Source organism: Convolutriloba macropyga, chromosome 6 (genome assembly GCF_964194025.1).
Source record: "Convolutriloba macropyga chromosome 6, txConMacr16.3, whole genome shotgun sequence".
Classification (NCBI taxonomy): Eukaryota; Metazoa; Xenacoelomorpha; order Acoela; family Convolutidae; genus Convolutriloba; species Convolutriloba macropyga.
The window spans coordinates 13,151,113-13,171,246 of record NC_134473.1 but is presented as its reverse complement, the minus strand read 5'-3'; the positions used below and the strand labels follow the sequence as shown (position 1 = coordinate 13,171,246).

General features: G+C 36.8%; 2 protein-coding genes and 2 non-coding genes across 4 annotated transcripts in view; 2 read left to right on the top strand and 2 right to left on the bottom strand.

Moving 5' to 3' along the window:
• Positions 1-20,134, bottom strand: part of LOC142341487 (nipped-B-like protein scc-2) — a 95,046-nt gene that overhangs the window by 4,081 nt on the left and 70,831 nt on the right. The window contains exons 16-17 of the mRNA XM_075392455.1: positions 6,693-8,283; positions 3,928-4,079 (exon numbers count right to left, since the gene is read on the bottom strand). Of these exons, the coding sequence (XP_075248570.1) occupies positions 3,928-4,079; positions 6,693-8,283 (1,743 nt within the window). The remainder of the gene's footprint in view (positions 1-3,927; positions 4,080-6,692; positions 8,284-20,134) is intronic.
• Trnaa-cgc (transfer RNA alanine (anticodon CGC)) lies at positions 8,562-8,633 on the bottom strand. The gene has a single exon. It is a non-coding gene; the product is annotated as a tRNA-Ala (tRNA).
• Trnap-ugg (transfer RNA proline (anticodon UGG)) lies at positions 9,023-9,094 on the top strand. The gene has a single exon. It is a non-coding gene; the product is annotated as a tRNA-Pro (tRNA).
• On the top strand, positions 9,047-10,932 carry LOC142341488 (uncharacterized). Its single transcript, XM_075392456.1, has one exon. The coding sequence runs from the start codon at positions 9,242-9,244 to the stop codon at positions 10,886-10,888; it is 1,647 nt and encodes a 548-aa protein (XP_075248571.1). The 5' UTR covers positions 9,047-9,241; the 3' UTR covers positions 10,889-10,932.

Here is a 20,134-nt window from a genome sequence, read left to right as displayed (position 1 = left end):
GTTTTGGAGCTTATAATACTGCCCTTGTTTCAATTAGAAATACCAATTACCGCGCGCGCTTATAATTATTTCAGAAAACTGTCGACAATTGAGTACAGTAATTAACTTAGTAAAGAAGTAAAAATTCAATTTTTAACACTCTTACTCCAAGATAAAACCAAATTTTAAAACAATTTTTACAACATTGATCCCTCTACACTAGTCCTCTCGTCTACAAATTTCAGATAAAACGCAACGTTCAGTTACCGGAAATTCCATTGTAAAGTTGAATTCCATCCATATTTCACAGTTAAAAAAGTTGACCCAAGATGTGCTGTTTTCAGGTTTGGTCAACTATGGCTAAGTTTTTACTTGTAATAACAAGGCCGGCTGATTGCCGAAAAATAGCCGCGATAGACGCTTGGGGCCTTCCATGAATTGAAACAACTTAAGAGATTAGATAGACAGATCGACCACCAGTCCTTTAATAGACCACTAGACTTTTTGGGTTAGCTTTGGACTGTCATTTTTATGAGACACATAAGCTCAATAGGGAGAAATCCCTAATAGGCTTTTTCAAAATTAGGATCTCTTCCGTTTGTGCCCCCTCAGCTTAGTGGGCGGATATTATTTCCACCCCTCAGATGCACGTGCAGTATTTTTTACATGATGACTTACTATGTAATGGCACGTGCTCTGTAACTGGAGGGCACATAACGTACTGGGGGCACAAACAGAGAAGATCCCAAAATTAATATTCACAATCAAAAACTCAAGACTCTAATAATCAAGAATTAGGGCATACATGTTTGGCACTACTTAGAAGCAAACTATTGACCTTTAACAATTTAAATTTCCATAAGTGAGTTCAGAAGTCATTTTTTTGAGTGAGGTAAGCCATTGAAAAAGTCAATTCCAAGAAGTCAGGGTAAGACGAAACAAAACTTTGTTAGACAAAGTAAAAAAACATAGCAGGGCAAGTCCTGATGTACAAATCAAAATATTTTCATTGACTAAACAGAAAAATAAGACCTAGAATGGACTGAGTGAATTGAGAAAACCAATTTTTAAAAAAAGTCAGATAAAAAAAATAAAATAACAGAAAATCAACCAAAAAAGCACTAGCCAGAAATGAAAATTTAATTCAAACAAAAAGCTAGGCCTAGAATGAGCTGTGAATGCATTGGAAAAACCATTTAGAAAAAAATCCGATCCAAAAAAGCGAAAAAACAGTAAAAATCAGAGTCAAATTGCCGCATGTGAACAAAAAATCACTACCGAGAAACCGAATTTTTGCTCAAACACCGTTTTCTCACTCTACTTTAAATTTGGAGCAAAAAAAATTCATGCCGCAAAACCGCTCGCTTTTTCGCTCCATTTCCTGTTTCGGCGTGACCAAAATCACTACTCCAATTTGACTTCAAAAATCACGGAAATGTGCGAACAGATCTTTAAAAAAATAGCCGGAAGAATTCCGGAAACGACTCGAAAGAGAAAATTGGCCAAACTTATGACTAAACAACTAGAACAACTATTGTGAACCCTGAACCTCCACAAATGCCATACAAAATTTAAGGAAGAATAGAAACGGCATTCAAAAACAAATTGAAACATAGCCGGCAGATTGCCGGAATAGCTGCGAAAGAATAGAATTGCGTGCCGTATTATAGAGATAGAAACAGATACAGATATAAGTTGAAAAAGTTATCGACGCCGCTCAAAAAGCTATGTAAAAAAAATTGAACGATAAATTAATAATGCTTGTTAAAATTCCTTATTGCGCAGAAGCCTTTTCATTTCGGACCCTTATTACACATAAGTTCCTTTGACCTTGAATTAATTCAAAATAAACTTAAATTTTAAAGTGCAAAAGTCATTTTTATTGAGTGAGGTAAGTCGAGATCAAAATCTAATCACGCAAAAAAAAACTTTTGCTAGAGAGAGAGAAATGACGTCACGCGCGCAAAAGCAGTTAGTGAGAGGAAGAAGTCATTCAGAAAATTTGACTTTTCAGCTTTGAGGTGTGAACAAATGTAAAACGCAAAAAGAGCGTCAGACGACGAAACAAAAAAAAACCAAGAGCACCTCAATATAGCTACGCTCAGCTTACAGCTTCGCAGCTATAACAAACTAGAAAAACTTAATGAGTTTTTTCAATAGCAAAAGGAAACACAAATCCGAGTAAAGTTCCTTTGCAATTAAATCAAAGAAAAGCTCGCAAAACAAGTGGCAAGTCACAATAGGCTAAGAAACTTGTCTAAGATTTAAAAAAGAAGAAAAACTGCAAAAAAAGAAAAATGGTTTAAAATTTCTCAATTTTTCTGTCAATTTTCCTAAGAAAAAAATGATTTATACCACTAAAATTTTAGTGAATTGGTATCTGAATATTCCTTAAGTAATAAGCTTCTATTCAAATCCCTCTTAAAGCATTAAAACAAAAAACATACCCGGCAGATTGCCGGAAAATAGCCGCCGTTGATTCCAATAAGCATGACTGGGATTGAAATACTTCTGTTTCTTAGAGAGAGGCTACAGGGGCTACTATCAATAACAATAAGCATTAGAGAGAGGTAACTAATACTTATAGGACCGACGTTCAAATAGCGGGCATCTAAAATTGGGCTTTATGGGTTTATCCCGTTTCTATTTCTGACTTCAATTTTTTATACTGACTGTTCATTTTGAATTGCTTTGCTGAGCAACTGATGTTCAAAATCACTTTTAGCAGAATGAGAGAAGAGAGAAACTAGCCTAGAGAAGTCAAAAAGATTTCACGCAAAATGTTGAAAAGGCGGCAAAATGAGGTAAAGCGAAACATTTTTTTATTCGACGAAGTAAAAAAATAGGAGCGCTATAATAGCCGGCTGAGAAGATGAGGGAGGCTATTAAACAAAAAAAACATTAAAAAATCATTAAATTTTGTCTAAAAAAAGCAAAACTGATCAAAAACCTGCAAATTAGCATTAAACTTAAATTAACTACTTGAAACCTTCAATTCCTATCAAAACAAGCCTAAAACTAATACAACATCATAATCAAACCTCATAGCCATCAAAAGTTGCAAAAAAAACTGCTTTGAAAAGCCGCACGTGAACAAAAAATTTTCGCTCGCTTAGAAAAAAATTTTTCACACATCAATTTCTCGCTCTCTCAAAAACAGCGGTGTGAACAAAAACCACTCTCTTTTCGCTCCACTTTTCACTTTTGTTCAGCACCAAAATCACTCAAAATTTTTTCACGCGGTTCTTTTCCCGCTTCAGAAATCACTCCAATAAAATTGATTTAAAAAAGGACTTCTCCAATTCTCCTCTTCGAGTTGTAAAAAAAGGACTTCTCCAATACTCCTCTTCGAGTCGTAAAACAGACAGCGCCCCAATACAATTCAAATTCTTTGAATTGTAAAAAATTTAGGAGCGCTATAATAGCCGCCTGGAATTGAGGACGCCGCTATTAATAATTTATAGAGAGAAACGATGTGAATAAATTTTGATTGTATCGATGTAACAACTAACAACTTTGCTTTCACTGTAAGAGATGGATGGAGTTCATCGACTTTACATTAATCGATTTCTGTTTTAGTAAACGTTGAGTTTTATCTGCATTTCATAGGTAGACGAGAAGACTCGTGTAGGCGATCAATATTGTAAAAAATGTTTTCAAAATATGACTTTAAGAGTAATATAGTGTCAAACTTTTACTTCAGAAAACTAGGGTGCGCTAGCTTACTTTTATCATTCAGTATAGTAGTTTAGATTACGCAAAAATCAAGATGTCAAGCTTGGAGAAGTCGCTCGAAAAGTCAAATCAGTCAGGCACAAATTTTGCATAAAGTACACACACGACTACTAATGTTTTGTTCGATAGCAAACAGTAAATCGGAGCTTTGAAAATTCAATTCGGGTAGAGCACAAATACTTGTGGATGAAAGCTATTAGGTAATAACTGTACCTTGGCTGCCTCGTTGGGTGAATAGTTTTGAAACTTGGAGTCTGTGACAGCGTAGACCGTCTTCAGGTGTTGTTTGATTAGACAGAGGAGAATGCAGGCATGGGACTGCTTCATCAATTCTATCAGAGGTTCATCTTCTTCAGGGTATCGCGCTGTAACAAGTTCCATTAACAATGTCTATCTTGAATTTCACAATGGCTGACTATTGCTTTGAAATCTTCAGTCCAATCTTATTTAATCCCGAAAAGGGTGTCCGGAATATTAGCCGACGTGAAAATTAGCCGAAAAAGTTAAAAGGAAAATTAGAAGAACTAATTGCATGAGATAATTGCAGTAAGCAAACATAAGTGGGACGCGCAATTATCTAAGTCGCTTAAACATGAAGACATAGCCGGCAGATTGCTGGAATAGCTGCGAAAGAATAGACCTGCGTGCCGTATAATAGAGATAGAAACAGATTCAGATCTAAATTGAAAAAAAAATCGACGCCGCTCAAAAAACTAGGTAAAAAACATTATGCAGCGATAAATTAATAAAGCTTGTTAAAATTCATTCCGCAAAAGCCTCTTATTAGGGACCTTTACTGCACAAATGATTTTCTTTGACCTTAAACAAATTCAAATTAAACTTAAGTTTTAAACTGCAAAAGTCATTTTATTGAGTGAGGTAAGTCACGTATGATCAAAATCTAATCACGCAAATAACCTAAAAACTTTTGCCAAAGCGAGTGAGAAGTGACGTCAAGCGCGCAAATGCCGTTCGTGAGAGGAAGAAGTCATTCGGAAAATTTGACTTTTTCAGCTTTGCTGTGTGAACAAATGTAAAACGAAAAAAAGGCGTCAGACGACGAAACAAAAAAAAAAACATAGCAGGACAAGTCCTGACGTACAATTCAAAAAATTTTCATTGACTAAACAGATAACTAGACCAGAACGGACTATGAATGGATTGGGAAAACCATTCAGAAAAAAAAACCAATCCAAAAAAATAAAAAAAACAGTAAAAATCAAAGTGAAATTGCCGCATGTGAACAAAAAACCACTCGCGAGAAAGCGATTCTTTGTTCAAACACCGTTTTCTCACTCTACTTTAAATTTGGAGCGAAAAAATTTCACGCCGCAAAACCACTCGCTTTTTGGCTCCACTTCCTGTTTCGGCGTGACCAAAATCACTACTCCAATTTGACTTCAAAAATCATGAAAATGTGTGAACAGATCTTAAAATACATAGCCGGAAGAATTCCGGAAACGAATCGAAGTGGAAATCCATTTAAATGCCATTCAACTACTCATCAGACAAAACGTGCCTCCACTAATTTAGGATTATATTGAAACAAAACCATAAAACAAGAACAAGAAAATCAAGCCTATTAGAATATGATGAAAAATCTTTTCAAAATTTGTCGTCAATCAAGACCCCGAAATATCCATCTCTGTCAAAATTACTTCATGAACATAACTAGTACCTACTAAAACCACTCATGAGAAGTTTTAAAAATACTTGATGCCAGTTCATGAAAAAATAAGCTCTTCCAAACAACTTTGACTAAAAAAACTGGAAAAAGTTAATGAATTTTTTAAGAATACACAAGCACAAAAACCCAAAGACAAATTCTTTTCAGCAAATAGGGTATCGCAATAAAATAGGCTAGTCATAATAGGCTAAGAAATGTATCTAAAGAACCGATAAAGAAAAAATTGCAAAAATTTAAAAATTGTTCCAATTTTCGCTTTTTTTGGTCATATTTCTCAACAAAAAATTGCTTCATATCCACAAAGGTGCAACTATTTGTTAACGAAAATTTCTCAAGTAAAAGGGGTCTTTTCAATACCCATTTGAGGCAGTAAAACAACACAAAAGTCAAAAAATCGCAAAAATTAGCCCAAAAATCAGCAAAATACATGAAAAACATACGAATTAGAATAAAATTCATATAAATTTCCAGAAACCTTCAATCCGCTACCAACACCAGCCTAAAAATAAAAGAAAATCATAACCAAACCTCTTAACCAAAAAAATTGGAAAAAAACCGCTTCAAAATGCCGCACGTGAACAAAAAAATTCGCTCGCTCAGAGAAAATTTTTTCACACATCAATTTTTCGCTCTCTCAAAAACAGCGGTATGAACAAAACCACTCTCTTTTCGCTCCGCTCCTCACTTTTGTTCAGCACCAAAATCACTCCAAATTTTTTCACGCGTTTCATTTCCCGCTTCAAAAATCACTCCAATAAAATTGATTAAAAAAAGGACTTCTCCAATTCTCCTCTTCGAGTTGTAAAAAAAGGACTTCTCCAATACTCCTCTTCGAGTCGTAAAACAGACAGCGCCCCAATACAATTCAAATTCTTTGAATTGTAAAAAACCAAGAGCACAGCAATATAGCTTCACTCAGCTTACAGCTTCGCAGCTATAGTTAAAGCATTTGGCCATGCCTCGCGGGCCACGGCCATGCCTCAGCGGCCTATGGTACTTGATATGAATCTATCACAACCAAACAAAATATCACGGCCGAACTTGCTACTCTCACAATAAAATTTGCGCGTTCTCAAATCTGATTGGTTAACATCTCCTTTTCGGCGAATTTTCACGGCACCCCGAAAAGATTGAGCGCTATGGTAGATCTTAAATAGAATACAGACAATGACCGAAGTTCTCTATCTTGCGCTCTCAGGTTTAGATCACAAAAAGTGTGTTTATCACATGTTGGACGTTTAAAAATCCAACCGCGTCTAGCGTGAACAAATTTTCAAATTGACCGACTTACCAAAAAGGGAACTTTCATTTTCCAAGTCGTCATCTTCATTAGGGTTGTACTCTGTCTGGGGTGCAAGTTGTTGCTGCTGCTGTTTATGTTGTTTACTCTGTTTATGTTGCTTCTGTTTACCACTGGCAGACGCTGGACTGCTCTGAGATGTTGGTGCAACATGATTTGCAGCACCTGGCGTTTGGTGCGGATTTGGATCCAGCGAAACCTGTTGTCCTTGCTGTATGTTATTAAGTTGAGGTGTTTGGCTATTTGTGTGGGTGGGTGACGTTGATAGCAAGGCTAAAAGTTCTCCTCCGTTGTAATTTGAGCCTTGAGGTCTGTGATGTATTGTATTTACATTCATCATAGCGCTAGAGCTCTGATTCTGTTGCATAGTTGTCATTTGCTGCTGCTGTTGCATCTGTTGATTGTATTGCATTTGATACAAGTCGCCACTGTTCATTTGAGGACCAGCAATGCTGTTGTTGCCGTAAGACCCCAACTGGGGGTTTGCTGCCAGGGACTGGAGAGCATTGAGGTCTTGCTGGCTGGCAGGTCCAGGGGTGGCCAGACCTGGTGTTTGCTGGGCGTACATTATATCATGGGAGTTGATATAATAACCCTGGTCACCCATGGTCATGTATTGCTGCTGTTGGTTCTGATTGTGCATGTACATATTGTTGTCACAATTTTGGGGGTTCCCACCGTACATCGACTGGTGTGGGTTCGTAGTGGAGCCCATAATTGCTCCTTGGTGGTGGTGATGGTACATATTGTTAGTTTCATGCTGCATCATTTGAGGGTTGTTTATCATTTGGTTGTTGGTTTGGGGCTGGCCGTATATATTAATATTGGACATATTAGAATTGTAAAAACTACCACTTACTCCATTTGCTAACTGAGATTGCTGTAACTGGTTTGGGTGTGAGATCATTGACGACGTCTGTTGCTCCTGGAACTGATGACCTTGCGGTTGCTGTATGTTGTTATCAGCTGGTTGCTGATCATTCATTGCACTTTGCTGCTGTTGTTGCAGTAGTTGTTGCTGTTGCTGTTGGTAAATCCTTCTTTCAGGATAGAACATGTTTTTGAACTCTGACAAAATATTCGCTCCGCTAATGGACAATTGGATGTCAATAATGTGAATGATGAAAAAGACCTCGTCCTGCATTAAATACTTGAAAGATGCCAAATTGTCGGCAAAGAAGAGCAATTCACGAAGTGAAAACTGATCTGCGCTATCAAACATTGCAAGAAGTGGCTTCACTAGAGCTCTCCGGTTGTTTCTCTGGGTTCTTATCAGCGAGTAGAGTGCCGCACAGCACGCTTCAATATGGCAAGTTTGGTGTGGGGGCTGACCATCATACTCAATTCTGTAGCCTCGAATGAGCTCGTAGGTTGGGCTCAAAGCTTTATGCAGGGCGAAGGCCAGACTTAAGCCTTGGGATGCTTTCTGGTGAACGAAACCTGGATATTTAGTGTCAATCTCCACCAACTGTTCGTGTGACTTGTTTCGATTGTTGGAGTCGGTGTCGGAGCTGAGTGCGATCAGATAGGGAACACAATTCACTGGTTGTACAAGACCCTGCTTCAGAACCAGACTGATCACCTACAAAGAGCAGACGGTCACAATTAATCTCTTCCCAAATAAAATAGGATCTTTTCTGTTTATCCTATGACATGTCTTCTGTGCGGATGTGCAAATCGGCTGCACTTTTGGGGTTTATCCCATTATACCCCTCATCATAGTACTGTTACACTGTACAAGTTACATGAGCACGAAGGGATCTTGGATCTTTCCCTTACAGTTCAGCCGCCGTCTACTTGTGTAATGTATTAATTTAGTGTGTAGAAAAAAGCTACAATGTGTAGAAAAATTCAAAACTATGGAGATGTGGGGGATCGAACACCAGACCTTCCGCATGCGAAGCGGACGCTCTACCACTGAGCTACATCCCCGTTGATCAATTGTCTAACAAACTAAACATATTGTGGTACAGGCCTTGGCACAACACCACCATAGATTATATTTGGTGTTATCCACCATTTGGTGTTATCCAACATTTGGTGTTATCCACCATTTGGTGTTATCCAACATTTGGTGTTATCCACCATTCGGTGTTATCCAACAACCATTGATAAGATTTCTTTTACACGCATTATCTACAGCTAAGCTAAGTCTACAGCTAAGCTAAGTCTACAGCATTATCTACAGCTAAGTCTCATTTATTCGGCTGTGTCACTGCTTTACACATAGAATAATGCTTTACATATTGCACTATCTGTCAGAACAAATATACACCTCCTTTCCATAGTTTAAAGCATAGAGCAGATATGAGCAATACCGAGGGACAGTGGTCTAGTGGTATGATTCTCGCTTTGGGTGCGAGAGGCCCCGGGTTCAATCCCCGGCTGTCCCCGAATACATTTTGCACAACTAAATCGGACTAACAATTATCAACGTTACACAACTTTTTTTCTTTACGCCAACGCACAACTTCATTTTCTGCATTGAGTACACGCGCATAAAACTTAACTAATTGAAAATTACATAGAACACATAAAACATGAAGAGAGTACAGTTTGACGTGAAAACTCCAGCTGTGCTAGGAACGCCACCATCTGGGCGATATCGAAGCTCAGGGTACCAGCCAACCTGGATTTCATCACACAAAGGAGAACAAGTCTCATCCGAATATGATTCCATGCACAACAAAATGCCTCAATACCAGCAACATGAACTGATCAGCGGATGGCAACTTAATCTCTCAGATAATTATCTTGAAAATTACCCCCTCATGTACGACCGAGGACAACCATATTTACAAACGCAACCACAAGCCAATGAGAACCCACGAACTTCTGTATTTGAACATGACCAACCTGTAGTCTTAACTTCCCACGACGAAATTCCAATTCAGAAATATACCTCACACGTCATCGAAGAAGACGACGATAGCTCAAGTCAGCCAAACTTCAGCAACTTTGAGGAGTTGCAACATGAAGGGAATCTGCAAGAAACTGCAAATTACATCAATTATGGTTCTCCTAGGACTCAATCGCCTCAGTACGGAAGGGGTAAAGCCGATACGGAACCAACACCTATAACATATTTCCGATCAACAATTGATGCACCTTCACTGGAGCCCAAATCAAGCCATGTCAATCCAATTCGTTCATCAAAGCGATCTAGGGATAGAAGACTTGGCGAAAGTCTGACTCAACTGAGTACAAGTCGCAGTTTTCAGTCGGAGAGGTCAAACGAAATCTCAACATCAGTAGAGGACATTTTGACAACAGGACCTCGTTGGAGACGGGTTCAAGACAATCCAATTGTGATTCCCTATGACGACTTGGAGGCGTACGAGAAAGAGTTCTTCATATTCTACACAAAGTTTAAAGACCCCACATTTCCTCACAATCTACCGCGGGGAATTAGATGGTACAATATTCCCAAAAAGTGGGAAAGCTTACACCATGGAGGCCTTCGAGTCTTCTCCAAATCTGGAAGCGATTTCTGGCAACAAACTTATTTCGGCAAAGATGAGAATAAAGACAGTGGTCATTTTCTGTACCTTCCCTGTACGCATTCAAAGATTCTCGTAGAAACGAGTCTAACTCTCACCCCACGTGAACAAAATGACCAGGCAGGTGTCATGGTACGATACGACAGACGTAACTGGGTACGGGCTGGAATTGAGTTTATCGATGGATCCTATCAACTAACATGTGTTTGCACCATCAACGGATTTAGCGACTGGTCTATACAAGAGCATAAAGGTGGGAGAAAAATAGAGTTCAGAATGTACGTCATCAACGGTGACGTCATAATAGAGCATCGAAGTCCGCATTCTGAGAATAGCCATTCATGGAAAGTATTGCGACTAGCTCATATTGACACAAATCGCATTTTACCCAAAGCCAGTCAACCCGAATATGCTAGAGACGAGATCAAGCAGAAAATACACAGCATGGTCGGGCTTTACACATGTCGACCATCAACCACTAACTCGGACGCTCTCAGTTACGTAACTTTTAACTTCATGAGTGTACGGCACTGTGAGCAGTATGAAAGGAAAGAGGAGGAAGAGACACCGCAGATTTCAGACGACACTTACGGCAACTTCCGAAAAATAGCCGGGCCCTATATTGCAGACGGTGACTATTTCATCGATCCAGAAAAACCAGTAATAAAAACATTTGAGATGTATTGAGAAATTATTCTCTGTTGATTTACAAAAAATTGTGAAGTGAGGAAGTCATTTTTGAGAGAGGTAAGTCAAGTGTAACCAAAAATTTAATCACACTTCAGTTGAAATTGCATGAACGAATAAAAAAAGCAGAATTGAAGTGGTTGTGACGTCATATAGTCGTAACAAAATTCTTGGCGGCGAAACAAAAACATAGCCGGAAGAATTCCGGAAACGACTCGAAGAGTTGTCTTCATGAAAAAATTACTCGTTAAATGAACTGGTTCCTACTTAAGTGACTATTAAAAACAAAAACTCAGTCAAAACTGAAGATAGCCCATAAAACCAACTGACCAAAAAATTACATTACTACTATATACAACAAGCTAAATTTTTTGCTTGTTAAAACATCAAAGTACGCGAGCAGTAAAAGTCAAGCCATGTTAGGCTCTCAAAAAATATATTTTGGAAGAAAAATTTAAATACTGCAAGAAATGGCCAAAAATTGGTACAAAATTTATCAATTTCCGTAAGTTCACTCAATGCAACGCAAACTATTTTTTGCGATATAAAAACAGTAATCAATTGGTAACTAAATAAACTTTGTCGCTTTAGCTATGAACATTATTCGTCGCTTTTAATCTTAATGAACTAGATAAAACTAAACAAGAAACACAAAAATTAATCAAATCGAAATTAATGAAAAAGACTAAGATACAGAATATACGCAAAAATTCGTGTCTTAACAAAATCATTTCCTAGAAATATTCGCAGAAAAAGAGTTCTAATAAAAAAATGTAACAGTGAAGCTAGCAAAACCTCAGTGCCATATAATAATTAAAAGCAAAAGCAAACAGGAAAAAAATTCTAAGGAAAAAGACAAAAATTATTAGCTCAAATCGATGGTTTTCAATTGAATAAAGGCAAGGCAAACAAAACTATTGGTCTTAGGAGACTGTTAAAAAGAAACATTCTAGAATGTGGAGAATACTTATACAGTGAAAAAATTTGAAAAAACTAATCCGCAATTTCCGAAGAATCAAAACTAAATACGAAGCTCAAATTAAAAATCAATATGAAAAAGTTAAAAAACACACAGCTTTCATTTATTAAGCAATTGAGGCATAAGAACAATACATAGCCATCTTCCTGTCTCAGTCAGGAGTAAAAACATCTCAATTGCGAAACAGTAAAACGATTTAAAAAAATGTTCAAAATACGGTAAAAATTTTTAAAAAGGTATCGCAAAAACAATTCAATCAGCAACAAAACGAAACCAAGAACATTGATGGCGCACCAAAAAACTTTTTATTGTAAATAAACTCAAAGTACAAACAAAAAACGTAGAAACCTTGGACAAAAACCACCAAAATCGGATTTCTATGTGTACAATTTTATAAAGAAAAAAACACCTCACTTCAAAAAGAGGCATCCAATTCAAGATTTATCAAAAGACGTCGACATATTTCGTTAGAAGAGCCAAAAATTAAGAAACTAATGAAAAAAGCCGAGAATACAGGCCAATTTTGCACTTGAATCGAATTATCAAGCACTCAAAGACATTATGGAATTGCTTTCAGATGGTTGCATAATCAAAAATGCAGCATGATTAGATAAGTATATCTAATCATGCTGCATCGATCAACATTTACTTCTACAAAAGTTACAATTTAAAAAAATGGTGCCAAATGGACAAAAACACGGCTGAAAACTCATCTATATGCGCCCTCTCAAAAACACTTTTCAGAGTCGAAAAGTGAACGCAGTGCATGCACAAAAAACTTCTCTCGCTCAGGAAAAGTTAGTTCACAAGACAATTTTTCTCACTTTCACTATTAGGTCAAAACGCCGCCTGCACAAATAGTACTTCCGGTAACAAAAAAAACCTTAAGAAAACCAATACTCCTCTTCGAGTCGTAAAAACCCAGAGAAGGCCAATAAGAGCCCAGCTATCGCTGTGCGGCTATGAATAAGAATAAACAAATGATACACCACAAATTTTCCCATTTACACCGTAAAATAGTGTCTAACCAGACGCTTCAGTCAAACGTGCACTTAGAGAACATAGAGAACAGTAAAGCTACCAGAGAACTGATGAAGTATTTAATTCCCTGGGGACTGAACAGTTTATCCAGGCTTTCGGGACGAAAGTAAAAAAAGGAGGTTCAAAACAAAAAGTCTCATTAAAAAACAGGTCCGAAGTACTTTCTGCAGACTATATTTGAGAGGCACTAGAAAATCTCGCAAAAGACCATTACCTTGAGATCGGAGTGAGTTAACGGTACATTTCTATAGAACTTAGAAGTATATCTAACGTAACCAGGAAAAGTCAGTAGATTGCTGGGTACCAGCAGCATTAAAAACAGACATAATTTCTTGACTTTTGAACTTTAAAGATGGTTGCGGGTAAGTGTAGAATGAGGGCTAACAATAACTTGGGGGTTGCTATATACAAAATGTGGGAATAGATATGTGTAGAAAAGATCAATTCCTCTTAGAGTCATAAAAAGACAGAGATGGCTACAATCATTGCTACAAGTTCTGTTTGCGAACAATTAAAAATTAGAATAAGCACAAAATACACGACAAATTTGACAGAAGATCTGATCTCTTAAGCACCGGAATTTTCTATTTTGAAATTATTGGAATCTTAGTCCCAGCTAATTTCTAAAACGACGTCGAATTTCCAAAACATAGCGGGCAAATTGCCCAAAAATAGCCGCAATAGCTTCGTAGATCTGCAGTCTCAAGAAGATAGTACATGAAACAGACCAAAAAAACTTATTTTTTATTAAATGCTGTGATTTTATATCTTGATTAAGAATCTGTTTAACATTGCTGCTTCTATTAATTGCCCTCAGATAACCTTCAATCCGAGTAACAAGCACTCACTTGACCTTATCTCTTTGAACTGAAGTAAAGAAAAGACAATTTTAGAGTGAGGACGTCAAATATAGTGAGGTAAGTCACATGTGACCAAAAATTTAATCAATAGAATGAACAAAAACTATCTCCACTAGGAGCGAAAAACGACGTCACGCACGCAATTCCGTTGAAATTGCATTCACGAATGAACAAAAAGCAAATTTGGAGTGATTGTGACGTCATATGGTCGCAACAAAAATCTTGAAAAAAATTAAGCCCAATAATAGCCTCAGCTTTCATTCTGTCGCTATTAAAAACAAAAATAGCTGGCGGATTGCCAGAGAATAGCGGCAATAGCTTTGTAGATCTGAAGTCTCAAAGAGTTAGTAAATAAAACAAAAGAGAAGCTTATTTTTATTAAATGGCGAGATGTTCAATTAGGAGTCTGTTCAACTCATTGCTGCGTCTTATGGCTGACCAAAAATAACCTTCAATTAGAGTGAAACGGACTCACTTGACCTCATCAGTTCGAATTAAAGTAAAGGAAAAGTCCGTTTCAGAGTGAGGAAGTCATTTTTGAGAGGTACGTCACGTGTGACCAAAAAGTTAATAACGCGAAGGCACAGAAAACGCTCTCCACTGCAGTTTAAAATGACGTAACGCACACGATGAGCTCAAAAACCTCACCAGGCTAAAAGAGTCGAAAAATATCTAATAAATATTTTAAAAACTCAGGAGCATCGCAATTAACTCGGTACAAGGCACAGTCGAAAAGCGTAAGACAGGTATCGTTCTTAGAAAAATAATTGCACTCCCCCAAAAAAGAAACTTAAAATTGAGAGGACTCTAGAAAACGCTTTACATTTTCTAAAGGCATCACAGAAATCAAATCAATAACTAAGAAAAAAAGTAAGATATATTTCTCTCTTGTTAGAGATAGTAGACAAAATTAATTCAAACTACTGCAAAATTTAACAAGACTTGACAAAAAGAACACAGTAACACTAAGAAGCAAAAAAATTGTTTATTCAGAACCTAGCCCTAGAAATTCACAAATATAAATACCCGTCAAAGTCTCTGAAGCCAATTCCAGCAATGTCTAACGGCTACATTATATATGAAATCAATTACAAAACAACAAAAAAAACTAACAAATGATGAAATTAAATCTTTTAACGACAAAATTAGTGACAAAAATGCAAGGTCTGAGGAGGAAAGCTAGAATGATACATGCTAGAGTATGGAAAAGACAAACATTGGAAAAAAGAACGAAGGAACAAAAAAAAGTCTACGTAAATTTTAAAAGTTAAAATGAAAATCAAATAGGAAAAGGAAGAAGAATAATAGAAAATTTTACTTAGCATTAATGGCTCACAAAATTACAAGCCCAAACTCTTGTCTAAATGAAATAGTTGAAATAGTATATATATAACAAAATTGAAATGCGTGCCAGTCCACATAGACTTTCTAGAAATTCAAGCCGAAAAAAACAAATGAGAAAAATTGGACGCAGTAGGCTCTCAAAAACTTTTTAGTATCAATTTCAGAGAGCTACATAAGGATACAGCAGTGGAAACTATTTATAAAAAAACAAAAATTAAAAGGAAAAAAACTGAGCAAAAACTTATCTATAATGCGCCATTCTCTCAATTAACAATTTTCAAAGACGGAAAGTTCCACTGAACGCAGCGCACGATCATAAAACTTCTCTCACTCAGAAAAGATTAGTTCATACGACCAGTTTACTTTCAAAACGCCGTTTGAACAAATTGCACTTCCTCGAGAAAAAACTCAAAAAAACCAATACAAAAAAACCAAGAGAAGACTATTAATAGGATCAGCTATCGCTTTGGGACTATTAACCACAGCTAGAAAATCTGCCGGCATATAGGTGAAACAGCTGAGAAATAGACATTACTGCAGATGAATAAGGTAACAGATTCAGAATTGAGTAAACGGAGTTGGCGACGCAATCTCAAATAGATAAAAAAAACTCAAACACTTAATTTTTTAACCGTTTTAATTTTTCTAACTTAACCAACTAACGGCGGGCGAAATGCTCTCAAGTAGGGGGTCAAGCAGTGGGGGTTAGGGTTGGGAGGTATTGTACTAGCTTGGTCTTGGGGGGGGGTGGGGTGTGATTGAATGGGGGATTAAGTTTAAGAGCCGCCCTTTCCACCATAAAATTGTCTCCTCAGAACAGTTTTGGCCAAGCTCTAAGAGAACTTAGCGCGTTACCTGTTTAATGCCCTCAGAGCGTTACCTGTTTATCGCGTTTCGGAAGACAAAATTCAAATACGTCAGACAAAAAATCGGTCAAGAGAAAAAACCACAGGACTAAAATAATTGCAACAAACTTAGTTTGAGAGCAATTAATAAACTCACTTTTTATTTTATGTGGCTCACGATGCTTTATTATTAACACGTTATATGATTTAGGAATTCCTTAGTAGCAGCACAAGACCTCTTTGAAGCGCATCGAGTTGAAAACAAAAAAGATGAAAATTGACAGAATTTGTTTCCAAGTGTCAAAAGTGTTCTAATTTGGCGTGAGGTTACGGTTAGATTCCGAAATTATACGCAATGTAGATTAAAAACTGGAAGATATTACACTTAAAACTAATACCAGCTAGCAATCGCCCCAAAAAACTTTGATAACTTAATACACTATCACTTAATCACGGGCGTTAACCCGTTTGTTCTGCTTTTCCTCCTTAAGACAAATTGAATTTAAAAACCTTCAATTGAAAAAGTGAGTGAGGTAAGTCAGGAGTTAAACGCGAAAGTCATGACTTTTGTAAAACAAAATCGTGATCGAGAGGTAAAAACGAATCAGTAAAAAAACATAGATAACAAAAAACAGTATAAATCAGTAATTTAGTAAAAATCACTAAACTAGTTTAAAAAATCGGTAAAACATCTCAGTCCGGACAAACAATTCGAATTTTTCAACGAATGAAAACAACAGAACTAGAATGGACTATCAAAAGATTGGGGAAACCATAAATAAATCGATAAGAAAAATTGAAAAAAGACGGTTCAAATCAAAGTCAAACAGCTACATGTGAACAGAAAACTGGCGAGAAAGCGAATTTTCACCGTTTTCACACTCTACTTCAAAAATAGACAATAAATTTCATGCCCCAAAAGCACTAGATTTTTCGCTTCACTTCCTGTTTCGGATTGACCAAAATCATCACCTCAATCTGACTCCAAAAATTCATGAAAATGTAAGAACAGATCACAGATAAAAAAGAGAGCGCCCCAATACAATTCCGATTGTTCAAATAATAGCCGTTGCTATTAACAGGTTATCAGCACAGTACCTTCTGTTTCCAGAACATAACTTTACCAAACACATTTAAATTTAGTTTAGTAGCTTCTCGACCTACAGCCTAGAGCATCAGTTGAAATCACACAAATTTCAATACGCCAGCATTTCAATCAAATATTTCAATTTGGTTACCTGACATACTTGTAAGCTCAACGATTCACATTCAGACGTAACAAACTAAGGTCAGAAAAAATTGTTCTCCAACAACAGGCGGGGCCAGTTGTACTTTCCTGCAGCCAGTTATGGGGTATAAATCAATTAAGCGGCTTACAATGTAAGAGCTTATTATAGATCACAATAAGAATTTAAAATGAAACATAACCGACCAACGTCGGGCGAATTACTCTCAAACAACCGGCGAGCGGTTGGCTTCGTCAGTAGCTAGCGACGGTGTTTAGTGAGGCTAGCTTTAGATTAACTGAAGGGGCGTAAGGTGGGCGCAGCGGGGGTGCAAAAGTGGATTGGGGGGACTGATGCGGGGGCGGTGGGTGGGTGGGGTTGTGGGATCAATTTCTTAGAACCGCCCTTCACACCATAAGTATAAGTCTCTAAAACAGTTTCTGTTAACCGCATACTTGAAGAATAGTGGGCTAAACGGCTCTAAGAGATTTTTATGCAAACTGGGCGCTACCTCTTTTTCTTCTGAAGACGAAAGTCAAATGGATCAGACGAAAAATCGGCCCAGCGAAAAGTTGCACAAAAGAGACAAACAGGATTAATATAATTGCTACAAATGGCTTCTGAGAGCAATTAACAATGATTTCCTAAAAAGTGCCTGTTAAGTCATTGATGATAAATACATTTATACAACAGTTTTACTATAACTCATTGTTAATGAGGATCAGATGATGACATTACGCCACATAACAGCACCTGAAGTGCGAACAAAGAGAGAGAGAGAGAGAGAGAGAGAGAGAGATAAAATGTGAACTAGAAAGAGAAGACAAGAAACCCTAACAGACAGAAGAGAAAAAGAGATAGGAATATTTTCCATAATGGGATTCGACTCTGCAACTTGCATTTTCTAGCCTTGTTAGTAAAATCATATACAAAAAATGAAACAGGCAAAAATTACAAAAAAGTTCTAAAACATTTTTTGTCTCGAAAATTCTGTCAACTAACCCATCTGCACGACTTAAAAAGTTTCGTTGTCCAGTGATGGTCATTAAACTCTGAAAAGGACAAAAATTATTAAAAATTTTTAGCAAAATCTTGCTACAATTCAAAAAAAGTGATATCTTAAGAACCCTTTCATTGACTCCAGAGACTATCCAGTATCCCCGTTTCAAGCCTGAAACAGTTTCACTGGCTCATGAAGATCCATACACTTGGAACATTTAAAATTTTCCGAAAATTTGTAAATAATTTTTTAAATTTTATCCAAAAAACACAAGACGTGGAGACATAAAAATATTGATCATCACTCCATTAACTCTAGAAACTATGCAGAAGCTTATTATCAAACCTTGGAGGAGGTCCCAGGGCCCCTGGTGCCGGGAATTCAAAAACTTAAAAAACGCATGAATTCGTGATAAAATCTTGAAAAACATTCCAATACATATATAAAATATGCAGTATTATTAGCTAATAACAACATATTATCAAACCAAGAGGAAGTTCCGTGGCTCTTGAGACTAGAGAAACCTAAAAAATGACAAAAAACTCTGACCCTTGAGCTTGAAAAAAGCTGAATAATGACAACAAATGGCAAAAAAAATGAAAAGGCAAAACTGTAAAAAAAATGCGAATATTCGTGATGTTGAAATCTTGCAAGACAATCCATTACACCTAAAAATTATAAAGTAACCTATTTTCAAACCCAAGAGGAGGTTCCCTGGCTCTTGAGGCTGAAAAAATCCAAAAAAACGAAAGAAATTTTCAAGAAAACTTGAAAAAAGCAAGTTTTATCAGAAAATTGCTTATATTTGTGACATAAAAAAGCAAGTTTTATCAGAAAATTGCTTATATTTGTGACATTAAAAAGTAGAAAAATCATTCCATTGCCACTTAAAATTTGTCAGTAGTTATTATCAAATCCCTTTGGAGGTATTCTTTCCCCTGGGTCTGGAAAGAAACTCAGGGCTTAAAAAAATAAAAAAAAAACGTCAAAAATTTTCAAAAAGATTGAAAAAAAATTGTGCAAAATAGTATAAAGCGAGCGGTTATTCGTCAGTAGCTAGAAACGGGGGGTGCACCGAGGGCTGATGAGGGTGGGGGCAACAGTGGGGTGCGGAGGGGGGGGGGTAACAGCGAGAGGGGGGCAATAGAGGGGGGTCAACATTGGAGGGGTCTTCAACCCATAAAAACAGCCGTTCACACCAAAAGTATAAATCTCCAGAACAGTTTGAGCTTAAACAGAGCTGAAAGGCTCTAGGAGTACTTAATGCCCGCTGGGTGCTACTTGTTTATCCCGTTTTTGAGGACGAAAAGTCAAAAGTGTCAGACTAACAATCGGTCAAGCGAAAAATTGCATTAAAAAAAGACCGACAGAACTAATATAATTGCTACAAACTTCGTTTGAGAGCAATTAAAAACTATGTCGCACTTTTGATTTGCGTTCTGTAGCAGTTAACTACAGGCAATCAATAAGAGGTTTAAATTCTTAAAAAGAGCAATTTGGATAACAAAAATCAAGATCAGCGTGAAAGTCACACGAAAATTCTATGTTCAATTTAAAACAGATCAAGCGCAATTCAAAAACAATTTAAGTAGCTTGTTTTTATTCAAATTTCATCCACTATCTTCATTTCCCCATAAAACAGATACTTTCAAGTCCCTAATTTTACCTAGTCACGAAAACAGATCTAAAACTCACTTAATGAAAAGACCTATTTATTGAAAAACAGCTTTGTTTTATGAGCATAAGCTCGAAACAAAAAAACACTTGCAAGAACTCAAAGAGACCGGTTAGCTCCTGTTAAAACTTTTAATGTTAACAAATTACTTCCAAATTTGCATCTACATTGAGATGCATGAACTGATGAGCCAAAACATGAATTCGAAAATTTGACGAATTTGTTTCTTTATAGAACAGGAACATTCGTTCTAAACATTTTTGTAAAAAGCTCGGA

Coding starts and splice junctions, on each gene's coding strand:
- LOC142341488 (XM_075392456.1), top strand. CDS start 9,242: ATGAAGAGAGTACAGTTTGACGTGAAAACTCCAGCTGTGCTAGGAACG.